Source organism: Asterias amurensis, chromosome 2 (assembly GCF_032118995.1).
Source record: "Asterias amurensis chromosome 2, ASM3211899v1".
NCBI classification, from domain to species: domain Eukaryota; kingdom Metazoa; phylum Echinodermata; class Asteroidea; order Forcipulatida; family Asteriidae; genus Asterias; species Asterias amurensis.
The window spans coordinates 5,998,990-6,014,171 of NC_092649.1; the positions used below are offsets into that span (position 1 = coordinate 5,998,990).

Consider the following 15,182-nt stretch of genomic DNA (forward strand, 5'->3'; position numbering starts at 1 on the left):
TGATCGATACCAAATTTTGTTCCATAAAAGATCATGGTATCGAGTTCCTGTTAATCATGTGATTCCCAGCAGACACCATATTATGTCATCACTAGAGGGCGGTATTGCAACTAGTATAGACCTTATCGCAAATACCAATGCGCAAGCGCAGACTGTTGAATGAGGTGCATTGTGGGATATATATGAATCAAATTTGTAATCAGCTAGACCACAATGCACCTAATTCCAAGCTTTACGCGCGCGCCCCAGTATTTGCGAAAAGGTCTATGCTGTCTGCTGCGCTGGCTGACACAAGAAGAAACCTTTGCTTTGGCTGTCCGCGGTATTTTTCGAATGGTTTCACCTTTTCAGACTCTAAGAGGATTTCATGATGTCACATTTTGTCAAGCTGTGTTGCAGACCACATTTCATCAGAAAAAGCTGCGAAAATGTGTTCTTGCGAGACTTTTTACACCGAAATTACCAAAAGACTTTTGTGAATGTTTTTAATAATAATCTTCGTCGTGGCTGTTATGCAACATCAACCAGCAGTGTTATTACCTTGTTGAAGAGCAGTTCCAAAAGAGAAGCAAGTGTACCACCACTACAAAGTCTTAGAAGATGGCAGAGTTCATCTTCAAGCACTTCTCAGATTCTCAGTCAGAAACCAGACACAAACTCTGTCCAACCACCAAACGATCTAAACATTATAAAATTACGCTCGTGGGCCTTTTCCGTTGAATTGTTTGGCAACCTCATCATTCGGACCTCCTTGTCAGTTCGAGTCACACCCATCAATCCACATGAATACCCTGCTGCTGATAGAGCATTCATCCACCTCATGCTGAAAAGCCGAGCGGCTGAAACGAAGAGCGGGTTGAAGGACTATCTTCAAGAAGACGAGGTCGGCTTGTGGCAGCGATTTGTAAGAGGCGATGTTCTACACCAGGACGCTACGATTGATGTATCAGGAGATGTGGTTGAGGAAGAGATGACATCTTTGGAGGATGCGGAGCTACTGTGGCTTATTGAAGTCCCAATGTCCTATGGTGAGGGTCTGAGAGTCGGCAAGTTGCGGGAGACTCATTGATGTGTACTTCTAGTAGTAGAACTGAGATTCGTTCCGCTACAGAGGCGATAGCGGAACGAACCTGATACCTGTAGTTCTAGGTAGGGGTGGGAGAAATCGGTGTGTACTCCTAAGAAGAGTAGACTAGATAGTGTCTACTGAACTTTTCTACTACTGTACATAAATTGTTGTACACTAGTACTTATATCGAACGGACTCATGAGATTTGTTTGGCTATCATGTACTTCTACCTAGAACTAGAGGTTCGTTCCGCTATCTTGGAGACGCTAGCGGAACGAACCTCATAGTCATAGTTCTAGGAGTAGATATATATGATAGCGTCAAAAACCTCAGAGTTATCAATGTGATCCTGTAAAACAGACCGTCATCGATTGCAAAACAAACAAGTTGGGTCAGTCCAAGTTGGTTCAGTCCACACTTCTTGGGCAGTGGACTCATGTTTTGGAAGGGCTAAAGTGTGTACATTTTTGCAGTTGGGCCAGTTATTAGGTGTTCGGCCACAAGCCGAACAACTATTGTTATTGTTCTGTTTTTTTTTTTTTTTTTTCTGCGTGTTCTTCTCCTCGAACGTTCTCGCGCGATTTTCGCAAAAACTAAAGCTTGTATGAACCTGAAACTTACCATATATATTGATCTTAATGAGTAGACGAAACAGCAACATTTTTGGAATGATGACGTCATTGATGACGTCATTACGTTCAAAAAAACGCTAAAAATTGGAGAGTTCATATCTTGAGAACTACAAATGCCACACACAAGATATTTGGTGCATATAAAAGGTCTTGTAATTAGCTACAAAAGTCGTGCACAACGTGACCTCATGTGACTATTACTTCCGGTTGAAACCGGAAGTTCAAAATTTCAAAAGTTCATATCTCAAGAACTATATATCATATTCGCAAAATTTGAATATCAGTTTGAAGATCAGTTATCCTGCTCAAACTTTTGCACAAACATAATGCCAGTTGAATTTTGCCTTCTGGTCGTAAAAGCGCGCGTTTGTGTTGACCTCCATTCATTACGCGTAGAAACCAGATAGTATCGCCATTCATGTATGTGAATGCTACTATTGTATTGTGGGTGTGTGGGTGTGTGTGCGTGTAGTTCATGTAGGCCTACATTGTATCCATGCTCTACGACAAAACAGCACTGCGTGGCTGTGGGCATTACGGGTTGTGTATACACATGCAGACTCCGTTGAAGGCGCGCGTAATTCAAATTCCACTACGCTGGTATTCGCCTCATCTTTCTTCGTGCGATTTTGAACAAAATGTTAAACTACTATGAACTTGAAACTTATCATAAACATGAACCTTCATGAGTAGATGAACCCGCAACTTTTTTGGAATGATGACATCATCGATGACGTCATTACGTTAAATAAACGGTAAATAATTGAAAAATTCATATCTTGAGAACCACAAAGGCTACGTACAAGATTCTTTCACTACATGAAACCTCTTGTAATGTTCTACAAATGTTGTACACAACGTGACCTCATTTGACCATTCACCCGAACACCCTGAGTTTGTACACAAACTCTCAATTTCTAGTGTTATTGTTCTGTTTTTTTTTTTTTAGGTGTTCGGCCACCAGCCGAACAACTATTGTTATTGTTCTGTTTTTTTTTTTTTTAGGTGTTCGGCCACCAGCCGAACAACTATTGTTATTGTTCTGTTTTTTTTTTTTTTTTTTTTTTTTTTTTTTTCTGCGTGTTCTTCTCCTCGAACGTTCTCGCGCGATTTTCGCAAAAACTAAAGCTTGTATGAACCTGAAACTTACCATATTGATCTTAATGAGTAGACGAAACAGCAACATTTTTGGAATGATGACGTCATTGATGACGTCATTACGTTCAAAAAAACGCTAAAAATTGGAGAGTTCATATCTTGAGAACTACAAATGCCACACACAAGATATTTGGTGCATATAAAAGGTCTTGTAATTAGCTACAAAAGTCGTGCACAACGTGACCTCATGTGACTTTTACTTCCGGTTGAAACAGGAAGTTCAAAATTTCAAAAGTTCATATCTCAAGAACTATATATCATATTCGCAAAATTTGAATATCAGTTTGAAGATCAGTTATCCTGCTCAAACTTTTGCACAAACATAATGCCAGTTGAATTTTGCCTTCTGGTCGTAAAAGCGCGCGTTTGTGTTGACCTCCATTCATTACGCGTAGAAACCAGATAGTATCGCCATTCATGTATGTGAATGCTACTATTGTATTGTGGGTGTGTGGGTGTGTGTGCGTGTAGTTCATGTAGGCCTACATTGTATCCATGCTCTACGACAAAACAGCACTGCGTGGCTGTGGGCATTACGGGTTGTGTATACACATGCAGACTCCGTTGAAGGCGCGCGTAATTCAAATTCCACTACGCTGGGATTCGCCTCATCTTTCTTCGTGCGATTTTGAACAAAATGTTAAACTACTATGAACTTGTTGAACAAAACTAACGCTTGTATGAACTTGAAACTTACCATGAACATAAACCTTAGTGTGCAGACGAAACCAAAACTTTTTTTGGAATGATGACATCATCGATGACGTCATTAAGTTAAATAAACGGTAAATAATTGAAAAATTCATATCTTGAGAACCACAAACGCTACGTACAAGATTCTTTCACTACATGAAACCTCTTGTAATGTTCTACAAATGTTGTACACAACGTGACCTCATTTGACCATTCACCCGAACACCCTGAGTTTGTACACAAACTCTCAATTTCTAGTTCTAATTGGGATGTAAATTTTACTAATAATTTCCATCTAATCAATGTTGGCCCAAATCACGGCTTCAGCTTTGCACTTGGGCTCTGGCTTAGGCTCATTCTGCATGCTTGATTATTAAATAAGTGCCGACGGAGCCAAAGCCGTGGCTTCCAAGAGTGCCTAGATGAGTATGACTTATGAACTCAATGTAATGTTACATGACAACCAACTTGAGAAACTTTCTTAACTAAGTGTATGATGTACTGTACATTGTGTACTATAGTTATGAAAATATTTGAATGTTTAAAGGAACACGTTGCCTTGGATCGGTCGAGTTGGTCTTTGAAAGCGTTTGTAACCGTTTTTTATAAAATGCATATGGGTAGAAAGATGTAAAAGTAGAATACAATGATCCACACAAACATGCCTCGAAATTGCGTGGTTTTCCTTTTACCTCGTCGACTAACACGTCGGCCATTGATGGGGGTCAAAATTTTGACTCCCATAAATGGCCGACCATGTTAGTTCGCACAGTAGAAGGAAAACTACGCAATTTCGAGGCAAACTTGTGTGGATCATTGTATTCTACTTTTAAAACACCTTTCCAACCATATGCATTTTATAAAAAACGGTTACAAACGCTTTTGTTTTGACCAACTCGTCCGATCCCAGGCAACGTGTTCCTTTAAAAAATAATCCTCTATTATGAACCACATCCACACCAATAAGCATGATAAGTAGACCATGTAGACCATTCATTATTTCATGTGTTACCTTGTAAGTTGTGTATAAAAAGATTGACCTTGTACATTTCTGTGCACAGGTGCATGGTGAAAATAAGTACCTTGCTCAAGGTCACAAGTGTCATGACCGGGATTCGAACCCACACTCTGCTGCTGGCAACGCTTTTGAGCTTTTGAGCCCCTTTCTTCACATTAAAAATTCAAACAAATGATGTACATGTACTGTTTGCACAATCTCAACGAAAATGTAAGACGTTTTTCTTCAATGGAGCTGTGTAAAAAAAATTGCTGGAATAGAAGGCTCTCTGGCTCTTTTGTAATATGTGATGTACACTAGCAGCCTGGTTACAATGACATAGCCTATATGCGCGGGGGGTGAGGGTCCTTATGGGGGGCATTCACCCCCCCCCCCATTTGCCAGTGCCCCTAGCTGCCCACGAATAAACCCATAGTGCTCACCAAAAAAAAGAAAATCACAGCCCCTTGCAGGCCTACCACATGAAAGCATTTCACCCTGTGCATTGTCATTCGTTAGATTTAATGTTTTGTAAAATTTCCACTTGCAGATGTTGATGCTGAATCATCAGGGGGCGGAGCTATAGCTGTCAATCAACTTGAAAATCAAATATGCAAGCTGCAAACTGAAACAGGAAACATTGTCACCAACAAACTAAAGGTGTGGTAAATCTAGTATATTCGGACTTCTGCCATTTTGTTACTCACACACTGACTCACTTTGGAACTGTTTTTAATTATTGCCCAGTTTCTTGGTTAAAAAAAGTCAGCGTGTTCTTTATCTGAAAAGTAGAATTAGTAATATAGTGATTTTTTTTCCCCAGTCGGATAAAGTGACCTTGAAGAGTGCATCCGGCGACATCAACTGTGTGAAAGTATTACAGGGTAATATCACCATAGCAACAGGAAACCAAGGAGTAAGTTTTAATGAAAATCAGAATCCAACTGTAATTTTTCTTTAGTTATTTCTGGTAAACTCAGTTCTGGACTAGAGCTATCTTAAACCCACTATGTGAGTAAGAAAAGTGTCTGGGAACCCAGTGTTTGAGAACCCTGTGTTTGAGAACTCATTGTTTGAGAACCCTGTGTTTGAGAACCCAGTGTTTGAGAACTCATTGTTTGAAAACCCTGTGTTTGAGAACCTAGCGTATGAGAACCCTGTGTTGGAGAACCCAGAGTTTGAGAACCCTGTGTTTGAGAACCCAGTGTTTGAGAACCCAGTGTTTGAGAACCAAGTGTTTGAGAACCAAGTGTTTGAGTACCAAGTGTTTGAGAACCAAGTGTTTGAGAACCCAGTGTTTGAGAACCCACTGTTTGAGAACCCAGTGTTTGAGAACCCACTGTTTGAGAACCCTGTGTTTGAGAACCCAATGTTTGAGAACTCATTGTTTGAGAACCAAGTGTTTGAGAACCAAGTGTTTGAGAACCCACTGTTTGAGAACCCTGTGTTTGAGAACCCAGTGTTTGAGAACCCAGTGTTTGAGAACTCATTGTTTGAGAACCCTGAGAACCCAGTGTTTGAGAACCCTGTGTTTGAGAACCCAGTGTTTGAGAACTCATTGTTTGAGAACCCTGAGAACCCATTGTTTGAGAACCCTGAGAACCCACTGTTTGAGAACCCTGTGTTTGAGAACCCAGTGTTTGAGAACCCAGTGTTTGAGAACTCATTGTTTGAGAACCCTGAAAACCCTGTGTTTGAGAACCCTGTGTTTGAGATTTGAGAACTCTGTGTTTGAGAACCCACAGTTTGAGGACCTAGTGTTTAAGAATCCTGAGTTTGAGAACCTAGAGTTTGAGAACCCTGTGTTGGAGAACCCAGAGTTTGAGAACCCAGAGTTTAAGAATCCTGTGTTTGAGAACCCAGTGTTTTGGAACCCAGTGTTTGGGAACCTAGTGTTTGAGAACCTAGTATTTGAGAACCTAGTGTTTAAGAACCCTGTGTTTGAGAACCCAGTGTTTGGGTACCCAGTGTTTGGGAACCAAGTGTTTGAGAACCCAGAGTTTAAGAACCCTGTGTTTAAGAACCCAGTGTTTTGGAACCCAGTGTTTGGGAACCTAGTGTTTGAGAACCTAGTATTTGAGAACATAGTGTTTAAGAACCCTGTGTTTGAGAACCCAGTGTTTGGGTACCCAGTGTTTGGGAACCTAGTGTTTGAGCACCTTGTATTTGAGAAACTAGTGTTTAAGAACCCTGTGTTTAAGAACCCTGTGTTTGAGAACCCTGTTTTGAGAACAGTGGCTGAGAACCCTGTTTTAAGAACCCAGTATTTAAGAACCCTGTATTTGAGACCCAAGTGTTTGAGATCCAGGTGTTTTAGAACCCTGTGTGATTGAGATTTTCTATATTTTGCCAAATTGTACCCTGGTCTAACATTGAATCACAACACATCAACTAATTTTGCAATCCACACAGACTGTTACAACTGACAGACTGCAGGGCCAGGACATCTCTGTTTCTGCTGACTCTGGGGTTGTTGTAGTCAAAGACATCTATGCCAGACAGGCTGCCTTCAAATCAAGAAAAGGGGACATCCAACTCGGGAATCTACATGGGGACGTCCAGGTTTCTTGTGGTCAAGGAAACGTTGGAATTGGTGAGCAGCCATCTTGTTTAATTTCCATCAAAATTAAAGTGAGGTCGAAAGGCAAAATAGTCTGATCCTGTTTTGGTGTTTTAAAAATCAGTATAACATATTGTTATTGTAAACAGGGTACGGCATGGTGATCAGTATTCTCCCACACCAAGTTTCATAAATTTGCTTGAGCAGAAATACATTGCTTAACGGTTTCATTAGCACAGGTACATGTGACATGGTAGTTTTTTTGGTAACCTTATTATACACCGATGTGTGTTAGCACTGTATACTCAGTACTTTCCAGAGCTCTGTGGAAAAATATCATAGGCATATCACTTGGGTGGAATACAAACCCAAGACCCTTGCAATTCTAGAGCAGTGTCATACCAACTAGACCATCGGGATTGCCCGATAGCTACATGTAGAGGCAGTTCGGAGCCCAAGTTTTAGCAGTATGTTCTGCCACGAGTTAATAGATGATAAGTTTGCACTGGCAATCAAGCATATTAATTTCTTTTATTTTTACAGAACTCGGGAAAGTACTGAGTATACAGTGCTTACACACGTAGGTGTATTTTATAGATAAAACAAAAATTAATATGCTTTATCCTCAAATGCTTTATCCATGCAAATTTAATATCTATTAAAGCCTGTGAGTGTTCTTTGTATTATTTTTAAATTGCAGTGAGTCTGGACGGATCTCTGAAAGCAGACATTGATCAGGGAAATCTCAGCGCTTATATCGTCAAACACACCGATGTAAACATCACGTGTAAACAAGGTACTGAAGTTTTTAGTGATAAATTGACGATGTGACCTGTGACATCACATGTTTACAAAAGAGCCACAGAGCCTGGACTTCCTGCAGGCACGATTTGTACACAACCAAAGGGAAGCAAATATAAAAATCTTAATGCACTGTCCAATTTTTATCAACTTTTGATATTATAAAAGGGGGCACATCTCAAAACTTGTCCAGCTGTGAGAAGCCACTATTATATTTCTGCGACTTAAATTGCATTTGCAGCGCTCATTATGAACTGTGTGTGAAAACAAAACCTTGAACTGAAATCATCCCTCGTCATTTTGGCCATTGACCGGCCCTGCCCTTCTTTTTCCTTCACCCACAGGAGATATTGCCATCCAGACACCCCTGGAAGTACAGACAAATCTTCATCTTCAAGCCTCTCAAGGAATTCACACGGCTGAAGAATTGGCTTCCAAGTTTACATCGGAAGTGGAAGAGAAGGACGTTGTACAAGAGAATACAAAACTGGGTAAGGTTAGAAGGGTTACATGTAGAGATACTCGCTGTGGGTGTGTTATGGGGAGATTGGTTGCCTTTTTCCTTCAAATAGTTATATTTGAGACTCCTTTCCCACCCCACCTGCAATTGGGGACATCCTTTTGCCCTCGTTGTTTGTAACTGAGCTTTTTGGAGACAGCAGCCTGTTTATTTTGTACGCACTAACATGTACTCCACTGTTTCCCCTGGCGCACTTTTTCACTGTCCCGACCTAGGCCCCTTTTCTTCAGGGCTCCTGCTGCACATTTCAAGTATACCTAGGAGTTTTACCGCTTACCCTTACTCCAGAGAGCAGGAGTGGCTTATCCCTAGGGAATGCCCATTCGCTGGGGTAGATCAGGGGTAAAGCCATCTAAAGCCCTTTTCACACTACAGAGCCATTTCCCGGGAAATAAACTCCCGGGAAAATCCCGGGAGTTTTTAACCCCACCGCCACCCCAGCAACCGTTCTCACTATCCCAATTTGGTAACTCCCGGGAGTGCTATTTCCCAGGAATATGCACGGTCGTTTCACACTTACGATCAAACCCAGGAAATGTGGTAAACAGGTCAGCCCATGCGGAAGTTACAATGTTTGTGGACGGAAGTCCATTCCCATAATGCCACGCGGCCGGCTGCAAAACCCTTGCCACATGCGACCCAAAATGGCTGCACATAAATTGTGTATTTGCGTGTTGTTATACCAATATATTGTGTGATTACGGCGGAGAAGAAGTCTTGCAGTTCGGGGAAGACGTCGCTGACGTCTTGTCAGGAGAAGACGATTGCTGTGACAGTGTTTTAAAGACATGCGGTATAACAATCGGATGGAATTTGTCGTGCGATTGACGGGTTTCATGGCACTTGCTAAAGTATTGGTCAAAGGTCAATCTGGTCTACCATGAAGAGCGGCCACTGGTGGTGGGAGCAAGTTGCTATTAGAAAAAGCGAAAGGGAGCTTTTTACTCTGCGACAATTTTTTTCTTTCTTTTGAGAACTGTAATTGAATGGACTTTTGTGTCCGTGTTTTACCCAGAGGTTTTGTGTTGGCGTTCATCTCAAATTTTGCCTGTTCACACTATAGTTATTTCCCGGGAAATTCCCGGGAACTTTTGGTTGATCTGTTCACACTACAAAAATACTCCCGGGAATTTCCCGGGAAATGATGTTTTCCCAGGAAAAAATTCACCCTGCTCAGGGGCAGGGTTAAGGGAATCAACCCTGGGGTAAGGCCTAGAAATTTTCTGAATGGCATTTTCGAAGGATTGCATAATAATGTCCATGATGTTAGGGCCAAGATAATTAAAGGTTTTATAGAAAAAACACTGCATGGTCGATTTTGCACAATCTGACAATAGCAGTAGAAAGCAGAAGAAGCAATCTTCCCTTCCAACATCAACAGTGCTGTTTTCCCATTGTGCAAAGAAAGAACACTGAATAGGCTTTAACCCTATATTGGCCAGCATTTTTTCATGGCTTCATAACGACTTTTAAATGTATGTTTCTTCTAAAAAGAAATGTTTGCAAGAGTACACTTATGCAATAGAAAATATTTAGGCCTTGAAAAACAAAACTAGTATCCTACCGACCTAAAGTCTTTTTTACCCAAGGTTTTCAGTTTTTTTGCAATGGGCAGGGGTCCGTTCATACCCAGCACCACGCAGGCAGTCAGCCAATTTTGAGAAAACTTTCCCGTGTCTTGTAGGCCTATGCCCATCTAGCTGTTTTTGGACTGCATCGTCGGCCCAAAATGCAACTAGTTTCACTCCATCGGTCACTTCTACCCATCGTAAGAAATTGAGCAACAAATTAAGCTAAAATATTTACTGTCAGGTTGTAGACAGCAATGTCGATTGATGAACTCAAATCTGACTCTGAACAACACAAGTCCACCAACGGCCAAGTACATGTAAAAATACGAAATACCATACACACGTGGCGTGTGTACGAGAAGGAAGCTTGTTCACGCCAACTATTTATTCTATTCCTATTCCATTCACGTGGTCAATTTTTTTTATTCATATATTTATTTGTAAATTACAGATGTTATTCACTTTTATTTTCGTACCTAAACGTAAACACTTTCAGAAGGAGAAAACAAAAAAGGGCTATTGTTACCACGCGAATTATTTGGCGCGCTATTTTTGACGTCTGTGACCTTTCGAGATTAATGACGTCTCAACACAGTGGAAGCAAAAGGTGGGGTAAGTTAGACCCGCTTTCGTTCTCACTAGATGCTTTTCCCGGGAAAAACGTTTTTCCCCGGGGTTAACGCCTTTAACCCTACCCCTTAACTGGGTAAATTATTTCCCGGGAAAATGTTATTTCCCGGGAATTTTTTTGTAGTGTGAACAGATCGACTAACATTTCCCGGGAATTTCCCGGGAAATACCTGTAGTGTGAAAAGGGCTTTAGTGTGAAAGGGCTGGCCGTTATTCCCAGGGGTTGCCCCAAAGGAACAGAGTAATGTGAAAAGGAGTATTGTACAGTGCTTTGAAACAGTGTTAAAGCGCTTTATAAATGCATTTAAGTTAAGTTAAAGACAGTGGACACTATTGGTAATTGTTAAAGACCAGTCGTCTCACTTGCTGTATCTCAACATATGCATGAAATAATAAACCTGTGGAAATTTGAGCTCAATCGATCATTGAAGTTGCGAGATAAAAATGAAAGAACTTCGACGAAAACGTCCTTTTCACACGAAGTTGTGTGCTTTTTGATGCTTGATTTTGAGAACTCAAATTCTGAATCTGAGGTCTCAAAATCAATTTTGTGGAAAACTACTTTGTTCTCGAAAACTAGGTCACTTCAGAGGGAGCTGTTATTCACAATGTTTTATACCATCAACCTCTCCCCATTACTGGTCACCAAGAAAGGTTTTATGCTAATAACTATTTTGAGTGATTACCAATAGTGTCCACTGCCTTTAAGTTAAGTTTCAAAACCCTGCCTTGTATGGACCTCATTATTTTGTTCTCTAGATCTGGTATGTAGTGCTTGCCCAGTTATTGCTCCATGATTTTCCTGAGTAATGTTGAAAAAAAAACTTGGCAGGCATTGCTAGAGCAGATGTCTTACCTCTAGACCACCAAGCTTGCGGGTTCCTAGAAGCAGTTTGAATCCCATTTTATTAACTAAATTAAATGCACTTAAGTCCTTCAATTAATTTCCCTTTAGGGCGTTTGAATGAAGGGGGTGCTTCGTCACTGACAGCCAGTTCACCTCAAGGTAGCATCACACTTTCCGTCCAATCGTGGTTCGACTCGCTTCAACTGCAGAAGTAAAGGAATAGCCTGTGGAGTGTTGTGTCCAAACAACGAGTGATGTATGGTCTATTCATTCCTTGTTATGTAACATCATGAAGGTTCATCCGCTAGACCCATGGGAGATACATGCTTGATACACTACAGTAAGTCTTCCATTTGTGTGGATCTTGAGTATCTGCAGCTCCCCTTGTTGACCCAATTCACCTGACGTCATCATCAGAATAATATTGGATGCGCCACATTGGTGATCAATGTCACTGCACATTATTCAGTGAAGTGCCCATTTTTATGCGCTGCAGTGTTACATGCAAACCTATTGACCACCAAAATGTTGAGCGTGGCACAGGTGCCGCGTGTGAAGTGCGTGCTAGCAGTGAGTACATAACTGGGCCCAATTTCATAAGCTGCTAAAGCAGAAAACATCGCTTACCAAAATACCAGTTTCAAATGGGAGACTTTTTGAAAGCTCTGCCACTAGAGGGCAGCAGACCTACCAGGTAAGGGTGCACAACTCCTATAGCAAACAATGGTAAATGCCAAAAATTCAAAAAATAATCAAAAAATATTTAGGAGTCTCTCAGCCTCTTGAGATTAAATGAGATACATTGTCATACAACTTAACTTCAGAGTTCTTCTCAAGTTTTGGTAGGTCAGCATTTTGGAATTTTCGCTAATTACCCAACAAGAAACACTCCCCAAAACTCATGCACACCGCTTGTTATCCTTGGGGAACTCGTGTCCAGTGGGTCCTATTCCAGAACAGTTTGGTTTATGCTGGCAATGTGCTATGAAAAACAAAATACAGTTTGGCTAAATCTAAAATACAAAATCAAAAACACGCAAAACACAAGGTATTTGCTGTCAGTCACCATCGCTCATGCTTTTCCTGTTCCTAAGTTGTTGACATTACCTGGTGAAGAGCGCCCTCTCTTGGTGATTGGCAGATAGTCTAAAGTTTCCCATTGTACTTGTGACATGGTAGTTTGGCTGGTTACTTTATTCTGGTAAGCATAATTATAGTTGTGTGCTTAGTGCTTAAGCAGCTCTAAGAAATTTGACCCAGGAGGTTTAAAGGACTTAATCCTGTAGACCAAGGGGAGACCCATGTCCTATATTTGTGTGGATGTGGAGTACTTGCAAATCCTCTGATATATAACATGAGGTTTTAGAGGGCTTCCTCCTAAGGGAGGCCAAGGTCCTATATTTTGGTGGACGTGGAGTAAGCCACTGATATATAGCATGAGGTTTTAGAGGGCTTCCTCCTAAGGGAGGCCCAGGTCCTATATTTTGGTGGACGTGGAGTAAGCCACTGATATATAGCATGAGGTTTTAGAGGGCTTCCTCCTAAGGGAGGCCCAGGTCCTATATTTTGGTGGACGTGGAGTAAGCCACTGATATATAGCATGAAGTTTTAGAGGGCTTCCTCCTAAGGGAGGCCCAGGTCCTTTATTTTGGTGGACGTGGAGTACTTGCAAATACACTGATATATAACATGAGGTTTTAGAGGGCTTCCTCCTAAGGGAGGCCCAGGTCCTATATTTTGGTGGAAGTGGAGTAAGCCACTGATATATAGCATGAGGTTTTAGAGGGCTTCCTCCTAAGGGAGGCCCAGGTCCTTTATTTTGGTGGACGTGGAGTACTTGCAAATCCACTGATATATAACATGAGGTTTTAGAGGGCTTCCTCCTAAGGGTGGCCCAGGTCTTATATTTTGGTGGACGTGGAGTACTTGCAAATCCACTGATATATAACATGAGGTTTTAGAGGGCTTCCTCCTAAGGGAGGCCCAGGTCCTATATTTTGGTGGACGTGGAGTACTTGCAAATCCACTGATATATAACATGAGGTTTTAGAGGGCTTCCTCCTAAGGGTGGCCCAGGTCCTATATTTTGGTGGACGTGGAGTACTTGCAAATCCACTGATATATAACATGAGGTTTTAGAGGGCTTCCTCCTAAGGGAGGCCCAGGTCCTATATTTTGGTGGACGTGGAGTACTTGCAAATCCACTGATATATAACATGAGGTTTTAGAGGGCTTCCTCCTAAGGGAGGCCCAGGTCCTATATTTTGGTGGACGTGGAGTACTTGCAAATCCACTGATATATAACATGAGGTTTTAGAGGGCTTCCTCCTAAGGGAGGCCCAGGTCCTATATTTTGGTGGACGTGGAGTACTTGCAAATCCACTGATATATAACATGAGGTTTTAGAGGGCTTCCTCCTAAGGGAGGCCCAGGTCCTATATTTTGGTGGACGTGGAGTACTTGCAAATCCACTGATATATAACATGAGGTTTTAGAGGGCTTCCTCCTAAGGGAGGCCCAGGTCCTATATTTTGGTGGATGTGGAGAAACTCCTCTCTGTATATTATGAGATTTTAACGGGGTTTCATCCTGTAGACCAAGGGAGGCACGGGTTGGGGTACCAACTCCTTTGATATATAACTAGAGATTTTTGAGGGGTTATCATCTAGACCAAGAGGAGGGCCAGGTCCTATACTTGTGTTGATGTAAAGCACCATTTCCTGTGATTATAACTGGAGGTTTTAGGGGGCTTTGCCCCTAGACCAAGGGGAGACCCAGGTCTTATATTTTTGTGAATGTGGAGTACCAACTCCTCCGTTAATAAAGATAAACTACTTCATCAATTAGAGCAAATGAAATGTAACACCCAAATAATTTGAGAGCTTTGTCTGCTTTATCAAGGGGAGACATAAGCCTTCTACTCTAGGTCTTCCATGTATTGTTATATACAGTTACAGCCAAAGGCCCAATTTATAAACCTGCTAAGCACAACAATTTGCAGATCAAGAAACACCTTCCTTGATAAAAAGAGGATTAACAACCAAATTCCCATTTGTTGCAAATATTTTTGGGACTGGTAATCAGCTGTTTGCTTATCCTGAAAATCATGTGGAAATATCGGTTGGTAATCCTGTTTTAATCAAGGCAAAAATTTCATGCTGAGCAAATTTGTGTGCTTAGCAGCTCTATGAAACAGGGCCCATATCTGTGAGGCTTGGGTGGGATGTTCTTTATTATCAAGGCTAGGCGGGCAGACGCAATGCTTACTATTGGGCAATGTTTTGAAAATAACAGGGAAAGGGACTTTTTACAGTAACCTTTGGAAAACTTGTGAGACAACATAATTTCTTTATTTTTTTGTTTTATAAGTAGAGTATACATCAAGTGAAAAAATCTATTAATTATTTTTGTAAGTTGGGTTCATTGAAGATTTTTTTAATTTTTTTTATATCTACACCTGTATTTATTATTACGGAAAAATCATTTTCAAAAGATACGTTTACTGAAAATGATTTTTGAATCTACGGATAAAAATAAACGACTTCCACTAGTGAGAAAATAACACACTGTTTCTGGTCCACGTTTATTGTTTTTGTCGGTTTTTTTTATTTATTTGTTGGTAATTACCAAATGTATACCTTTCTTATGGATAAAACACCTCAGGAAAACAACGTTAAACTTACTTTTCATTTAGAAATCTAAAA

General features: G+C 41.0%; 1 protein-coding gene across 1 annotated transcript; it reads left to right on the forward strand.

The window, feature by feature from the left end:
• The first annotated feature begins 124 nt into the window (after positions 1 to 124).
• LOC139954355 (protein FAM185A-like) lies at positions 125 to 14,964 on the forward strand. Its single transcript, XM_071954119.1, has 7 exons — positions 125 to 1,028; positions 5,100 to 5,209; positions 5,373 to 5,465; positions 6,962 to 7,142; positions 7,810 to 7,905; positions 8,255 to 8,401; positions 11,587 to 14,964. The coding sequence occupies exons 1-7, from the start codon at positions 368 to 370 to the stop codon at positions 11,691 to 11,693; spliced, it is 1,395 nt and encodes a 464-aa protein (XP_071810220.1). The 5' UTR covers positions 125 to 367; the 3' UTR covers positions 11,694 to 14,964.
• The last annotated feature ends 218 nt before the right edge of the window (positions 14,965 to 15,182 follow it).